A 14,042-nucleotide genomic window follows, 5' to 3' on the forward strand; every position below is an offset into this window, starting at 1 on the left:
CCACGGACTGATGCTCTGTTTTCAGGAAAGTCATTTGGAATCATGTCTTCATTCAGTCTACCCCCATGGCTTTCCGTGTGGAGAGGGAGAACTCTTCAAGGCGCATATTTGCCAAAAGCTGACAGGAGGCTGCCTGCAGAAGAGAGGTCTGTGTGTGGGCTCAGAGCAAACCCCGGGTGCTTGTCACCTGCCCTCTCCTGGCCCAGACCCCTGATCCAAGGCTTGTAATTCCCACTTCCCAATGACTGCGTTAACAGAAATAGCACCAAAACATGAAATGAAGTGAAAAGGCCTATATCATGCATCTGCCTTTCTGAATGATTTGCAATTCAGAATCCAATAATTTTCAGCATCCTTTAAATCTCCACTATAGCAAGTCCCCTACATATGAATGAGTTCCGTTCCGAGAGCACATTCCTAAATCCAGTTTTGTTCGTTAAGTCCAACAAAGTTAGCCTAGGTACCCAACTAACACAATCGGCTATATAGTACTGTATTATAATAGGTTTATAATACTTTTCACACGAATAATACATAAAAAACAAACACAAAAAATAAAACATTTTTAATCTTACAGTACAGTACCTTGAAAAGCACAGTACAGTACCAGCTACCTCACCGCTGCTTTTACGCTTGCTTCCGGACATCCTGAGCTTGAAATAAAGATACTGTACTATTGGACTCTATACAGTACTGTACAGTAAAGTACACAAAGGCACAACCACTTGTTGAGGATGCATGCACGTGACAATGTACGCCAGGCACGTGAACTAACTTACGTGACTGGACATGCGAACGCACGTTTGCATTTTTGAAAGTTCGCAACTTGAAGGTTCGTATGTAGGGGACTTGCTGTATATTCTATATGTAGAGAGGATGTTACTGAGTCCAAGCTTGTACTGCTTGCTGCAGGACAGGCTGATCAATTGAGAGACAAGTTGTTTCAGCAAGAAATAGCGACTTTATTCCAAAGAACCACCTTCCCCAAGGTAGAATTCAGGCTTCTTCTGTACTAGAAGGGGAGGGGGTGTGGTTCGTTGTGGCAGATTTCTTGGTGTCAGAATCCTTTGTTCTTACAGCTGTCCCTGGAGGTCTGGTCACAATGTTCCTATAAACCTCCAAGACAAACGTTAGTCTCTGTTCTGCAACTTTATCTCTATATGAATGGAAAAGTGTTACACCCATAAAGGTCAGAGCCTTGAGAATGGGCTCTCTGTATATTTCAGGCTATAGGCAACATTCTTAACTTGTAGCAAAAGCAATAGAATACAAAGGTTAAAGTAAAAGAAACAGAGCTGATACAGAGGCGGATTTGTTCTTCCCTATGAGGAGAATTGTGTGCAGCATAATTTGGGCAGAAGAAATGCAACTGTTCTTTGGAAATGGTGCCTTATGTGACTCTATTACATGCTATTTGCTCACCATTTTGCTCACCTGATCCTCCTAACGACCCTGTGAGCGGCAGGCATTATTATTCCAAGTTTCCTCATGGGGAAACTGAGGCTCTGGGTGGTGAGGGGATTCCCAGGGTTGGCTGGGGACCAGAGCCCTCAGCTAAGCCAGGGCACTCCCCCAAGTGGCAACCAGGACATCCTACCCGAGCTCTGTGTCTCTGATGCCAGCTTGTACCCATCACTGCCTCTGTGCTCGACTTCTCTTTTTCACTTGAATGTGTTTCTTATCTTCTCCAGGGCTGAGGTCACCCTTTGTGTCAGTAGCAGTCTGTTCTTGTTCCTTTCAGTCCTGGCAAGAAAAAGCAGGAATTCTAAAAAGCGGCAATTATCACCTCTGGTTCCTTTGTACAGCGCCCCGTGAATAATTTATTTGGATTCGAGGGGCTGGAGACTGAAAAACATATTGGACCTCGCGGTAACCAGGTGGATCCTGTGTTCAGAACTTGAATGCAGCGGGAAAGAGAAATGTGTCTTTGAAATCAGAGAAGATTTTGAGCGACCTGAGAACACAGGTGGAAGTGCTGGAGACGGGCAGACAGCAACAAGGAGTATTTTTTAGAGCCCATAAAGGTCACCCTCGAGGTTCCCACGTGCAAATCCTATATTCTTTGCAGCTGGGGTTTGAGAACAACTAGGTCTGGAGCTGGAAAACTCCGGGAGAGGTCGAGCCCAGGCACTTCCCAAGTGCCTCCTGCTGCACTCGATACCTGGATTAAACAAAGAAAATTGTGTTTGCCAGGCGCGCTCGCTGAAGTCACAGGATTCCGCGTATCATGCAGCAGTCTGGAATTTCTACAAAACCTCATCAGAAGGGGTATGCCTTCCGCCACGCGGAAACAGCCGTCCACCGGACTTTTCAGATCAAAACGTTTAGTACAGAGTTGAAAAACCATGTGATGGTCATGGATTTCGTGAAGAGGAACTGGTTTCCCTCCCAGAGAAGAGCCAAAGTTTGTATCATCCATATGTATCAAGGCCTGAAGACAGCTGAGCAGACAGCCAGCAGATACGAGGTAAGGTTGAATTTGGGCACACACCTCGTTCAGAGAAATGGAGTGTTGCTTATCAAACAGACAGGTCGGATGTTCCATCTGGTCTGATAAATCATCGGTTTGTAGTTTTTTCCTGAGGTATTTGGAAAAGACTTTCTCATCTCTTAATTTACTTCAGGTTTTGAAATATGCGGGGGCGGGAGTATAGTGGATAACTAATTTACACGTGACACATGTCTGCATCTACAACATTTAATAGTGTGCCAAACAGTTGGATAATTTGTATCCACCTTTAGAAACTGTGGTACATTTCTGGGAGTTAAATATTCTTAGCTCTGTAAATTTGCAATCATCTATTTTTTTTTTTTTTTTAATATTTCATCTATTTTTAAAAACAATTCCTGTTTGTTTCCTGATGGGTTTTGCAGGAGAATATCTATGCCTTGCCTTGATGAAGTTAAAGTAGAATGATTTAAGTTACACCAGTAAGAATGGGCTTTTATTTTTTTGAGGGTGAGCTCTTATTTTCAAGCAGAAACGACTTTTTGTGGGAGAAAAAGGAGAACTTGGGAGATTTAGAATGTCAAAGTGAGATAAACACATTACTCTGAAACATATTTGTATTCTGTAACTGGAATAAGCCACAGGCAGTTATCCTTCAGAAGGTAAACACACATGAAATCTGATCAGTGCTTTATAGTACATGGACTAAATTATGAATGACATTGTAATTGATTCCCATATAGCTCACTTACCCATCCCTTTTGATAAATGTAACATGCAAATTGCTAATGTTTTATGGAAAGGCAACCTTTCTGAATACTGATGCTGTTACTAGGAAAGGCTTCCCATGAATGCTGGCAAAAACTCCAGGTCTTTCGTTCCCCACACTGGGCTTCCTTATTCCAGAGCAATGTCAGAACCTGTTCTGCAGGGTTCAAGGCTGGCTTCTCCCAGTGCCAGCCCTGGGATTGTGAATTTCCATGTTCACCACAGAGATATAAAGGCCACGGAAATAATGGTGTTAATTAAATTCAGTAATAGTTGTTCATTGGTTCATTGCCCAATCAACCAGAGCAAGAGGTGTGCAATTAGAATATAATTGAAGGAAACCAGAGATGTTATTATTCACAAGGAATTAATCAGATGGGGACAGAATTTTATCATTGTATCATTTTCACTAAGGTTATTTTTCAGTCCTCCAGAGAGAGACAAAAACTTGTTGAATTATATCAGCTTGCATTTTTAAAAAAGTGTTCATGGCTCCATTTTAAACCCTCAAGGGCAAAGAGCAGCTCTTGTGTTCCTTTTTTTTTTTTTTTTTTTGGTATGCATAAAGCTTTGTTTACTCCTATAGCAACATTGAAGGTAACAGTGTGGAAAAGTGCATCTTTGTAGGAGATTGTAAAAAACATCTATTATACTGACAGTTGCAGCTACAGCATTTTTTTGTGTGACTCAACTCCCCCCCAAGCCACATTGCCAAATACAGCCAACAACTGAGGCTGTGTGCCTGCTGCTTGAGTGTAACCTGGAGTCTAAAGTCTTACGTTCAAGTGAGTCTGAGACCCACAGCAATCAGGCTGGTCAGCTGGACAGTCCTCACTATGTCTGTGATTTGAAAGGCGGTCCAGGCAGGGCCTGCTTCCTCCACTCAAGGGCAGGCCAAGTTTGAAAACTCAGATAGGATCTGTGCCTCTGATCCCTCTGAATTCCGAGCTCTGTTCTTTTAGTAGCAAAAACATTTCACTTTAAAATATTCCACGTCCACTGAACTATTCTTCGTGCTATTCCCACTGGGGCATGTCAGCCATTTAGGTTAGGAAACCCAGCAAGAAGAGAGCTTCCTTGCTCAGTTTCCGAGCTGAACTGACGAGAGCCCAATTAACAGCCTCTGGGTCCTGTTAGACTTGGCCCAGTGACCCCTTCTCTCTCGAAGGCTCCAAGGCCATTGGTTAATCTGCCAGGGCTTTAACCATAAAGTACCTGATGGGGCAAAAAATGAGCAAGGTCACTTGGATGAACTCTCAATGCACAAAAGTGCTGCATTAAAGAAACTGGCTGGTTCTCCAGGAAGAGTGAGTTTGGGAGATTTTGTTTCTGTAAAAACCTTATGGATTTCAAGTCCTCCTCAGGAAGACATACAGACGTATTTGAGTTGAGTTTAAAGTCTAAGGCTGGCATTTTTCTAAAACTGTGACCTTAGTCCTGAGCTGTGTTAACGTTTGAAGATGCTGCCTCTCATCTGGGACAGACCTAACTCTGGCCCAGGGATGGTCCAGCCACACTCGTTCCCTTGCTTAAACTGCCTTGTAATAGGGATGACAAGCAGATGTACTGTCACATCTGAAAGGCAGCGAGGATTGGAAGCAGGTGGTGGTGAAGGGGCTAAAGGTCCTGCTCTTCATGTTTGCAAAGCCTTGATCCCTGCTGACTCCAAAATGCCCCAAACTATTCAAAACACAGTATGTTCAGAGCCTTTCTCCTCCTGCAGACATACCTGATAAATTTCGGACGTCAAAATAACCATAACTGGACAAGGAGATGGATTTTTATTTGAGTTCTGGTCGCTGTCAACATTGCAAGCATGGCCACCTTCGGAGATTCCCTATGAAGCAGGGCGTGGACAGTTTCCCTGATGTTAGAAGGGAAGCTGCGTAGAATTCAGAGATGTGCTCACATCTCCCAGAGTTGGAATGTGAGTTGGCATCTGTTAATTGATCGAGGAGACCATTCTGATGATAGGCGTGGGCTGGGGCACGCCAGCCGAGTCTCACCCATCTGTCTTCATGCAGATGACAGTTTCTAATACATTTAATCATTAGCTGGACCAGGGAAAGTTTCTGTATTTGGTGATCACCATTTAGCCGTGCTTCCCAACATTTCCCCAAACCTCTATCATTTCCATCTCCCCTTCCTACTCATCCTTTTTTTTTTTTTTTTTTTGGACTTGGCTGTGGTGCTCAATTCTGGCTGAATAGAAGAATCATGGTAAACTTTTGTTTTTTTATATTTATCTATCTTTTTGATAATGTCTGCCCTCTGAGGAGTTTAGACATATGCACGCACCCATAGTACCATCACCACAATCAAGGTACTAAACATATCCATCACTGCTAAAAATTTCCTTGTGTTCTTTTGCGTGTTGCTTTTTTGTTTGTTTTTTGGTGGTAAAAACACTTACCATGAGATCTGTCTTCTTAACATATTTTGAAATAACAGTACCACATTGTTAAGCGTAGGCTGTATGTGGTATAGGAAAGCTCTAGGGCTTATTCCTCTCGCATAACTGAAGACTTATACCCATTGAGTAGCAACTCCACTCTCCCCCTCCCCCTCCCCCAGGCCCTGCAACCACCATTTTATCTTCTGCTTCGATGAATTTGCTTAGTTGTTATACTTCATATAAGTGGAGTCATGCAGGACAGATCATGCCATTTGTCCTTCTGTAACTGGTTAATTTCACTTAGCATAATGTCCTCTAGTTTCATTCATGTTGTCACAAATGGTAGGGTTTCCTTCTTTTTTAAGGCTGAATAATATTCCAGTATGTATATATTACATTCTCTTTATCCGTTCATCTGCCGGTGGATATTTGGATTGTTTTCTCACGGTGACCTTTACAAACTACATATGCCTGTGGCCCAGCCAAGGCTCTTGTGACCCAGAGTGGGTGTTTGATTTTGCTGTATTCCTTTAAAGAGCATTGAACTTTGTTCTGGCATGAGGTTACATTCCTTGAAGACACTTTGATCCTTTTGAGCCTTACTTCTTGGCAGATTTTAGTCAAGGGCAGTGCTTCTCAATCATGGGTGATTTTGCCCTCCACCCACACCCCAGAGGATATTTGGTAATGTCTGCAGACATTTTTGGTCGTGACAACTCAGGAAAGATGCTACTGGTCCCTATGGGGTAGAGGCCAGAGGTGCTGCTAATTATCCTGCAGTGCCCAGGACAGTCCCCTGCGCCCAGAACAAAGAACTGCTCAGCCTGAAATGTCCACAGTGTGGAGGCTGAGGAACCCTGATCTCGGGCTAATTCAGGCCCACTAATTTTTAAAATTTATTTTATTCAAGTATAGTTGATTTACAATGTTGTGTTAATTTCTGCTGTACAAAAAAGTGATTCAGTTATACATATATATACATCCTTTTTCATATTCTTTTCCATCGTGGTTTATCACAGAATATTGAGTACAGGTGCCTGTGCTCTACAGAAGGACCTTGTTGTCTATCCATTCTACATATAATAGTTTGCATCTGCTAACCCCAAACTCCTCCTCCATCCCTCCCCCAGCCTCCTTCCCCCTTGGCAACCACAAGTCTGTTCTCTATGTCTGTGAGTCTGTTTCTGTTTCGTAGGTAAGTTCATTTGTGTCATATTTTAGATTTCACATGTAAGTGATATCATATGGTATTTGTATTTCTTTTTCTGACTTACTTCACTTAGTAAGGTAATCTCTGGGTCCATCCATGTTGCTGCAGATGGCGTTATTTCATTCTTTTTTTATGGCTGAGTAGTATTCCATTGTATATATGTACCACATATATATATTCATCTGTCGATGGATGTTTAGGTTGCTTCTGTGTCTTGGCTATTGAGAATAGTGCTGCTGTGAACACAGGGGTGCATGTGTCTTTTCGAATTATAGTTTTGTCCGGATACATACTCAGGAGTGGCATTGCTGAATCATATGGTAGCTCTATTTTTAGTTTTTTGAGGAACCTCCATACTGTTTTCTGTAGTGCAGCCCCACTATTAAGGCATGATCCTTGTGAGGACTCAACTTAATGTCCCATGTATGTGAGATCTTTCCACCAGGGCCAGTGGGAACACAAACTGTTTCCACCTCCGGGTGAGGTCCTGGAAGTGTCCAACTTACTGCTGTCTGGCAGTTCTTTTCCTGGTTTCAGGCAGTTTTCCCTTAAGCATGTGCAAGTGAGTATTCGGCCAAAGACTGGTGGGCCCCCTGGCAGGTTGCTAGAAACTCTCTTTCCTTGCTGTTCCTTGGTATTTGGCTGCACAAATTCTAGCTACCTCAGCCTCTCTGACTCCTCACCCCTGCCCCATCCACTCAGTGAGACCCCATGGTCTCTCGAGCATCCCCTTCCCAATACACAGCCTGAAAACTGCTTCTAGGTGGGGACAATTGTAGGGCTCACCTCTCTGGTTACCCCTCATAGCCCCGCATTTCTTGTGCCCAGTGTCTGGAAACAATTGCTTCATAGCTTTTGTCCGGTTGCTTCATCATGGCCGGAGGTAGGTGTGTCTGCCCAGGTGGTTTTGATGTCCCCCTGGAGTTGAGAAATGCCACACTCTGGGCTTTGATGAATGTTTTCCAGTGGTTGAAGTGAACCCTTAGGTCGTATGAAATAAAAGCACTCAAGTTTTAAGTGCTTGGGCTTCACGATAACTTTATTCAGGGAATAAAGAAGTCACTGAGACCAAACAGAAGGTGACACAAACATTCCCTTTCTTCTCACAGTTATCAAAAGGTGCAAAACAATTTACCTATTTCCAAACCAAGCTGAAGAGACTTAGCCAGATCAGAGTCTTCTGAGTTTCACTTTTCTTTCTGAAGCCTTGGCCTCCGAGTGGTATTTTCCCTGGGATATGCTGGTGGCTCTGGCCGCAGGGATGGCACTGAGCCCTCCAGAGTCAGGACTGAGAAAAGGACGTTTCACAAAGGACAATAAATATTTCAATTAGCTTTGCCGCCCAATGACCAGGTCAGAAACCTCTGCCTCACGCGCAAGACCTGAGAGTGTACTTGGTGATCCTCCTAGAATCCCCTAGAAGCTTCAACCACTCATCCATCAACGATGGCTGGTAGCCTCTGTCCAGATGCAGGAGGAGGGAATCCAAGAGGCAAAAGATGGAGCGACCACCCTTGGGAATCAGTGCTGCCCATTTGCCACACCAGCCCCTCCCTGCTCCTGCCAATGGGAGGCTGGCCGTCAGGGGGTGAGGTCCTGAAGAGGCACAAGAGGTCAGAGGTCTGAGATGAGTTGTGATATGTCAAGAATCACACCTGGTGACTGAGGTCTCCAAATTAACTGCACTGTGAATGTCTGTGAAAGATGAAGTGCAAGTTGATCTGGAATATTTACAGCCAAGTCTCCTAAGACCTATCTGACATCATTTTGGCCAGCTTCCGTCAGGAAATTGTGCATGGGTGGGGGGACTATGTCCACATTTCAGCCAAACCAAGGCAGGAGAGATGGTAGATGAAAGGGGGATGTGACCAAGACCCAGGGCACTGGATGGAGTCTTTCTGGGGTCTTGATCGCTGAGTGACCTTGGCAAGTGTCCTGACCTCTTTGAGCCTTAGTTTCCTCATCTGTGTTCATGGGAACCATGGTGACATCTGCCTTATAGGGTTGCTGGGAGGAATAAGGGAGATGCTCTAGATAAAGGCTGAGCCTCGGGCCTGGCACGGAGGCAGCATTCCGTAAAAGTGAGTCGTTGTCGGTGTTCAAGTTCCAATGTGCCTTTTTCTGTCATCCCCAACTTTGAAGCAGAGCCATGGCATGAAGACATGGCCCCTGGACCCGAGCTAATTGTGACCAGTGCTTTGAGGACGCTGCCCCTGTGCCAGGAGTCCTGTTTCAACTGGTGAACATCCCCTTCCTAGCTTCCCCTCACTGAAAGTGCCAGGTGACAGGGACTTATGACCTCCTACACCCTTGGCTCCATTCCCTGAGCAATTCAGAGATTAGTCACCAAGCTGTCCTTGAGCTGAATGCACAGTTTCTACTCAGAGCCCACGCAGTCCTGTGGTCAGCTGCAAATTCCATCTGACAAGAGATTATTGAGAATGTGTGTTCACACACATCTGATTCCTGCCTGGTAAAGCCAGGGTTAAGTCAGGAAGTATGAACAGGGCATTTTTTCATGTAAGTTGTACCCTCCCTTGAAGACCTACCAGGATCTGAATGGGGTTTGTCACCTCATAAAGCATTGAATTGCCCTCACACTTTAGTGTCCTTCAGAATCCTCAAGAGACCTTTCTAAGCATGTAGACCCCTGGGCTCTGGGAAAGGGTGGGATCCAGAAATCTCTGGTTCTTTTTTTTTTTTTTAATTTTGAAGCTTTTAGATTTTATTTTAAATACATTGGGAAATCATTGGAGAGTTTTAAGCAGAGGAGTGACATGTTCTCATTTTTAAAATTGAATTATAGTTGATTTACGATGTTGTGTTAGTTTCAGGTGTACAGTGAAGTGATTCAGTTATGCATATATATATATATATTCTTTGTCGTATCCTTTTCCATTATAGGTTATTATAAGATATTGAATATAGTTCCCTATATTCAATATACAGCTATGCAGTAGGACCTTGTTGTTTATCTATTTTATATATAATAATTTGTATCTGCTAATCCCAAACTCCTAATTTATCCCTACACCCCCTTCCCCTTTGGTAACCATAGGTTTGTTTTCTATGTCTGTGAGTCTGCTTCTGTTTTGCAAATAAGTTCATTTGTATCATTTTTTTAAGATTCAGCATATAAGTGATAATGTATGATACTTGTCTTTGTCTGACTTGCTTACTTAGTATGACAATCTCTAGGTCCATCCATATTGCTGCAAGTGGCATTATCTCATCTTTTTTATGGCTGAGTACAAAAATCTCTGTTTTTAACGTAAAAACCAGGTGATTCTGATACAGGTCTGAAACCTCGATCTGGAAGTTTCAGACCGATATTTTCCAACCGCATTAACCAAAGAGAAAATGACAAAGAAACCCGTGCGAATTGCCTGTGTTGAGAAAGCCGGTGTGAAGGGGCATGGCGGGGGGGTGGGGGGAGATACGATCAGAGAGCAGAGTGGCTGGACCATTCTGTGCAAGGAGAGTTGAGATGGGGATGGAACAAAGGGGACTGTGTTGGTTGGTCCCTGAATTGCCTCATTGATCCTCACCACAGCTGTGCGAGGTACATGAGCCCTGTTTTTCCAAAGAGAAAATTCTGCGAGGCCCAGATAGATGATGCGGGCTGCACAGAGACACAGTTAGGAGCGGCAGAAGGGAGCTTCTACCTTAGCGACATCCTTCTCTGCGGTTGTGTTTCTTGCAAGGTGTAGGGGGAGAAGAGAGGGAAGCAGCCTTTGTCCTGACAGCAATAGCTGGGGACCTAGGGGACTTCAGAGTTGGTCCTAGAGAAACTAAACCATGCCAGAATCAGGTGGGAAGAGGCAGTAGATAGCCCACTGACTCTCTCCTCCTGCTTTAGGCATCTTTCCTTCCCGTGGCTTTTACATTAAGCACCTGCTTCTGGTTTATAAGTCCCACATGGGTTCTCAGTGCCCTCTGTTTTTGCTGTCCCAGGTTCTCTTCCCTTTCTAGTGGAACAGATGGACAAAAGAGGAAAGATTGGGCTGGATCATTTTAAAAAAAGTATCAAGGACCTACTATGTGCCAGGAACTGTGCTTGGTGCCGGGGACACTAGAGTTGCAAAAGGCAGGGTTCCAGCCCCTTCTCATCATCTGGTCGGGGAGGCAGCCAATGAATGCCAAGTCAGGGGGTCTACAGAGAGCCGTAGACCCAGAGAACTCAGCGAGACTGCACAGGGGAGGAGACCTCTGGGCACGTGCTTCACGGGAGATTGGGAGTTTCCCAGGACCAGCAGGGAGGGTGAGAATGTGGGGTAAGAATGGAGAAGGGGAAGACATTTCAGGCAGCTGGAATGGCAACTTCTAGGTGGTGCACAGGCAGGCAGAACCTAAAGAGAACTCAGTAATCTCTAGAACTGCGGCTAGGATTCACAGGATGTAGTTCCTGAGAGGAGGGAGCCAGGCAGAGAAAGAGCTCCAGACATTTCCTTCAGGTTCCCTTGAGTCTGCAGATGAAGACCAATCTGTGCTGTGAAACTTCACAAGGCCAAAGAACAACTGGCAAGGGAAGAACAGTTACTGGGAAGCTATCAGATGAACAATTCTCAGTGCTCACTTAGGGCCGCGGATCATTGAAGTTCCCCACCATCCAGAATGTAGAGACCTCATTGAATGTATGGTAAATTCAGTAGAGATTCTAGAAGGTTTCTGCCTTGGAAGTCTGCTAAACCAGCCCTAGAGTAAAGGCTGTCTTAGGTTCATCCTATAGCAATTTAAAACACAATTCTTGAAGAATCAAGCTGTTTCACAAGTAGTTTAACTGCCGGCCAGAGCAAAGTTTAACATTCCTTAAAAGATTACAACAAAATCCATCAAGCAATAATAAAAAATTAAAAATATCTGGCATCCAGATAAAGCTTGCTAGGTATTTGACAAAGCAGGATATGATTTTAACCAGGAGGAATTACGATTAATAGAAGCAGATCCATAAATAGGAGAGATGATGGAATAGCAAGCAAGGACTTTTTAAAAAGCTCTTTAAATATTATAAATATATTGCTTTCCCCTTAAAGTCAAGGATTTAAGGGAAGATATTACCACAATGGGAAGAGAAGTAATTGATATAAAAATAAACCAAATAGAACTTATAGAGAAGAAAAAAATGATTCTTTAATACTATCTGAAATGGAGATTTCACTAGATGGGATTAACAGGAAATTGGATGCTATAGAAGAAAAGATCACCGCAATGAAGAGTGGCCCCCGCTCTCCGCAACTAGAGAAAGCCCTCGCACAGAAACGAAGACCCAACACAGCCAAAAATAAATAAATAAAAAATTAAAAAAAAAAAAAAAAAAAGAAAAGATCAGTGAAATTTCTAACTGAAGAGAGAAAAAAAGAGAGGGAGAGATCTCAAGACACCCAAGACACATATAATTAGAATCTCTGAAAGAGTGGGGGTTGGGTGAGGGCAGAAAAAATATTTGAAGAAATAATGGCTAAAAATTTTCCTAATTTAGTGGAACTTATGTCAAAGCATTGCTTGTCAAGTATATATATATATTTTTTCAAGTATATTTTATAATATATATACCAAGTATACTTGGCAGAGGCCAGATCATCAAGATTGGGCCATGTCACATTAAACAGTATATATTTCAGTGTTTCCCAACATGGTGGTCCACAGCATTATCAATCAGCATTCTGCAGTCCAAGGAATATGTTTGTTTCCTTGTGCTCACTCTGTATAAATTAACTGAGGCAACTTGTTTGTTTACTTATGACTGAGATAACATCAATTTAGTGTAGAATCATACATAGTTTCAGCTCTGATTGGCTATTAGAAAAAAACAAAACAATCTGGCAGATACTACCTGTGTTATTCTTCTACTGCTGCAACACAAATGACCGTATACTTAGTAGCTTAAGACAAGACCTATTTATTATTTCACAGTTTTGGCCTCTCTGCTTAGGGTCTTTCCAGGCTGAATCAAGGTGTCAGATGTGGCTGTGATCTCATCTGCAGCTCAGAGTCCTCTTCCAAGATCCCGGGTCATCGTCAGCATTCAGTTCCTTGTGGCTGTAGGACTGAAGTCCCCATTGTCATGGTGGCTCTTGACTGACATGCTCAGCTCCTAGAGGCTGTCCTCAGGTTCTTGTCATGTGGCTCTGGCCATAGGCAGTTCACAGCATGTTTTGTTTGCTTCCTCAAGGCCAGCAGGACAATCTCTGCTGTTTTGAATCCCTCTGATTGCTTTAAAAAACACACCTGATTAGGCCAGCCCCACCTGGTATGATCTACCTTGGATTAACTCCACATCAACTGATTAGCAACCTTAACTGAATCTGCAAAACCCCTTTGTATGTAACATGACTTAATCGTAGAAGTGATAGCCCATTGTATTCACTAGTTCTGCTCACACTCAAAGGAAAGAGGACATATGATACATGTGAGTATTCTGCTTACAATACTGTATTTAAAATTTTGTATCTGTGCAAAAAGGGAAATAATAGGAGCCCTTGGAATTGAAGGCACATAGGTGTGAACCTCTGTCTAGAAGCTTCATAAGGGAAGGGGCCCCTAATCTGTTCTAGCTCACGACTGTGTCCCCAGCACCAGGTCAGCCTTCAAGAAACACTGTGGGGTACATGTATGAATGAACGAATGAACAAAAGTGCATGAAGTGTGTTTGAGGTGAAAACCTGAGGCCGGAATGAGTGACGGTTGATGACTTTGGGCATGGAAGAGAGCATCCTCTGATTTGATACGTTAGGCTCGCTTCCAGATTCACTCATTTTTTAGTGATTGACAGACAGACATCAGCTCTAGATTGGCAAAATGAAGCTCCAAAATAAAGGTCATTCCATTTACTCCCCTTTTCATTTATTAAATTCCGAATAGAGAAATTGTTTAATTTCCTCTCTGTGAGTCTAATTTATATCCTTTCTCCATCCAGAAAAGACTTGGAGACAGCTCCAGAAAGGAGTATCTTGGAAAACATCCAGGATTTAGGAACAATCATGTTTCAGAGAAACAAACAGGGCTGAAGGCAAAATGGGGGCATGATCTTCTTAAAGCACACAACAAATTGCTTGCCATTTTGTATCGAGAGCAAGAAGCCTCTTCCCAGCAAAGCCACTGCAACGAGGGGCGATAGGGTGGGCCCTCGAGCGGCTACCCTGTGGAGGGCTCAGAGCCTCTGATCCAGCCCTCCATTTACAGAAACCTCACAAAACTCATTATTTTAGCTACAAGTGTGC

At 43.5% G+C, this 14,042-nt stretch overlaps 1 protein-coding gene across 2 annotated transcripts in view; it reads left to right on the top strand.

Moving 5' to 3' along the window:
* Positions 1-2,227: 2,227 nt before the first annotated feature.
* C16H10orf90 (chromosome 16 C10orf90 homolog) overlaps positions 2,228-14,042 on the top strand; it is a 237,714-nt gene continuing 225,899 nt past the window's right edge. For both annotated transcript variants that reach the window (XM_059899883.1, XM_059899884.1), the window contains exon 1: positions 2,228-2,467. In XM_059899883.1, the coding sequence (XP_059755866.1) occupies positions 2,228-2,467 (240 nt within the window). The remainder of the gene's footprint in view (positions 2,468-14,042) is intronic.

Source organism: Balaenoptera ricei, chromosome 16 (genome assembly GCF_028023285.1).
Source record: "Balaenoptera ricei isolate mBalRic1 chromosome 16, mBalRic1.hap2, whole genome shotgun sequence".
NCBI lineage: Eukaryota > Metazoa > Chordata > Mammalia > Artiodactyla > Balaenopteridae > Balaenoptera > Balaenoptera ricei.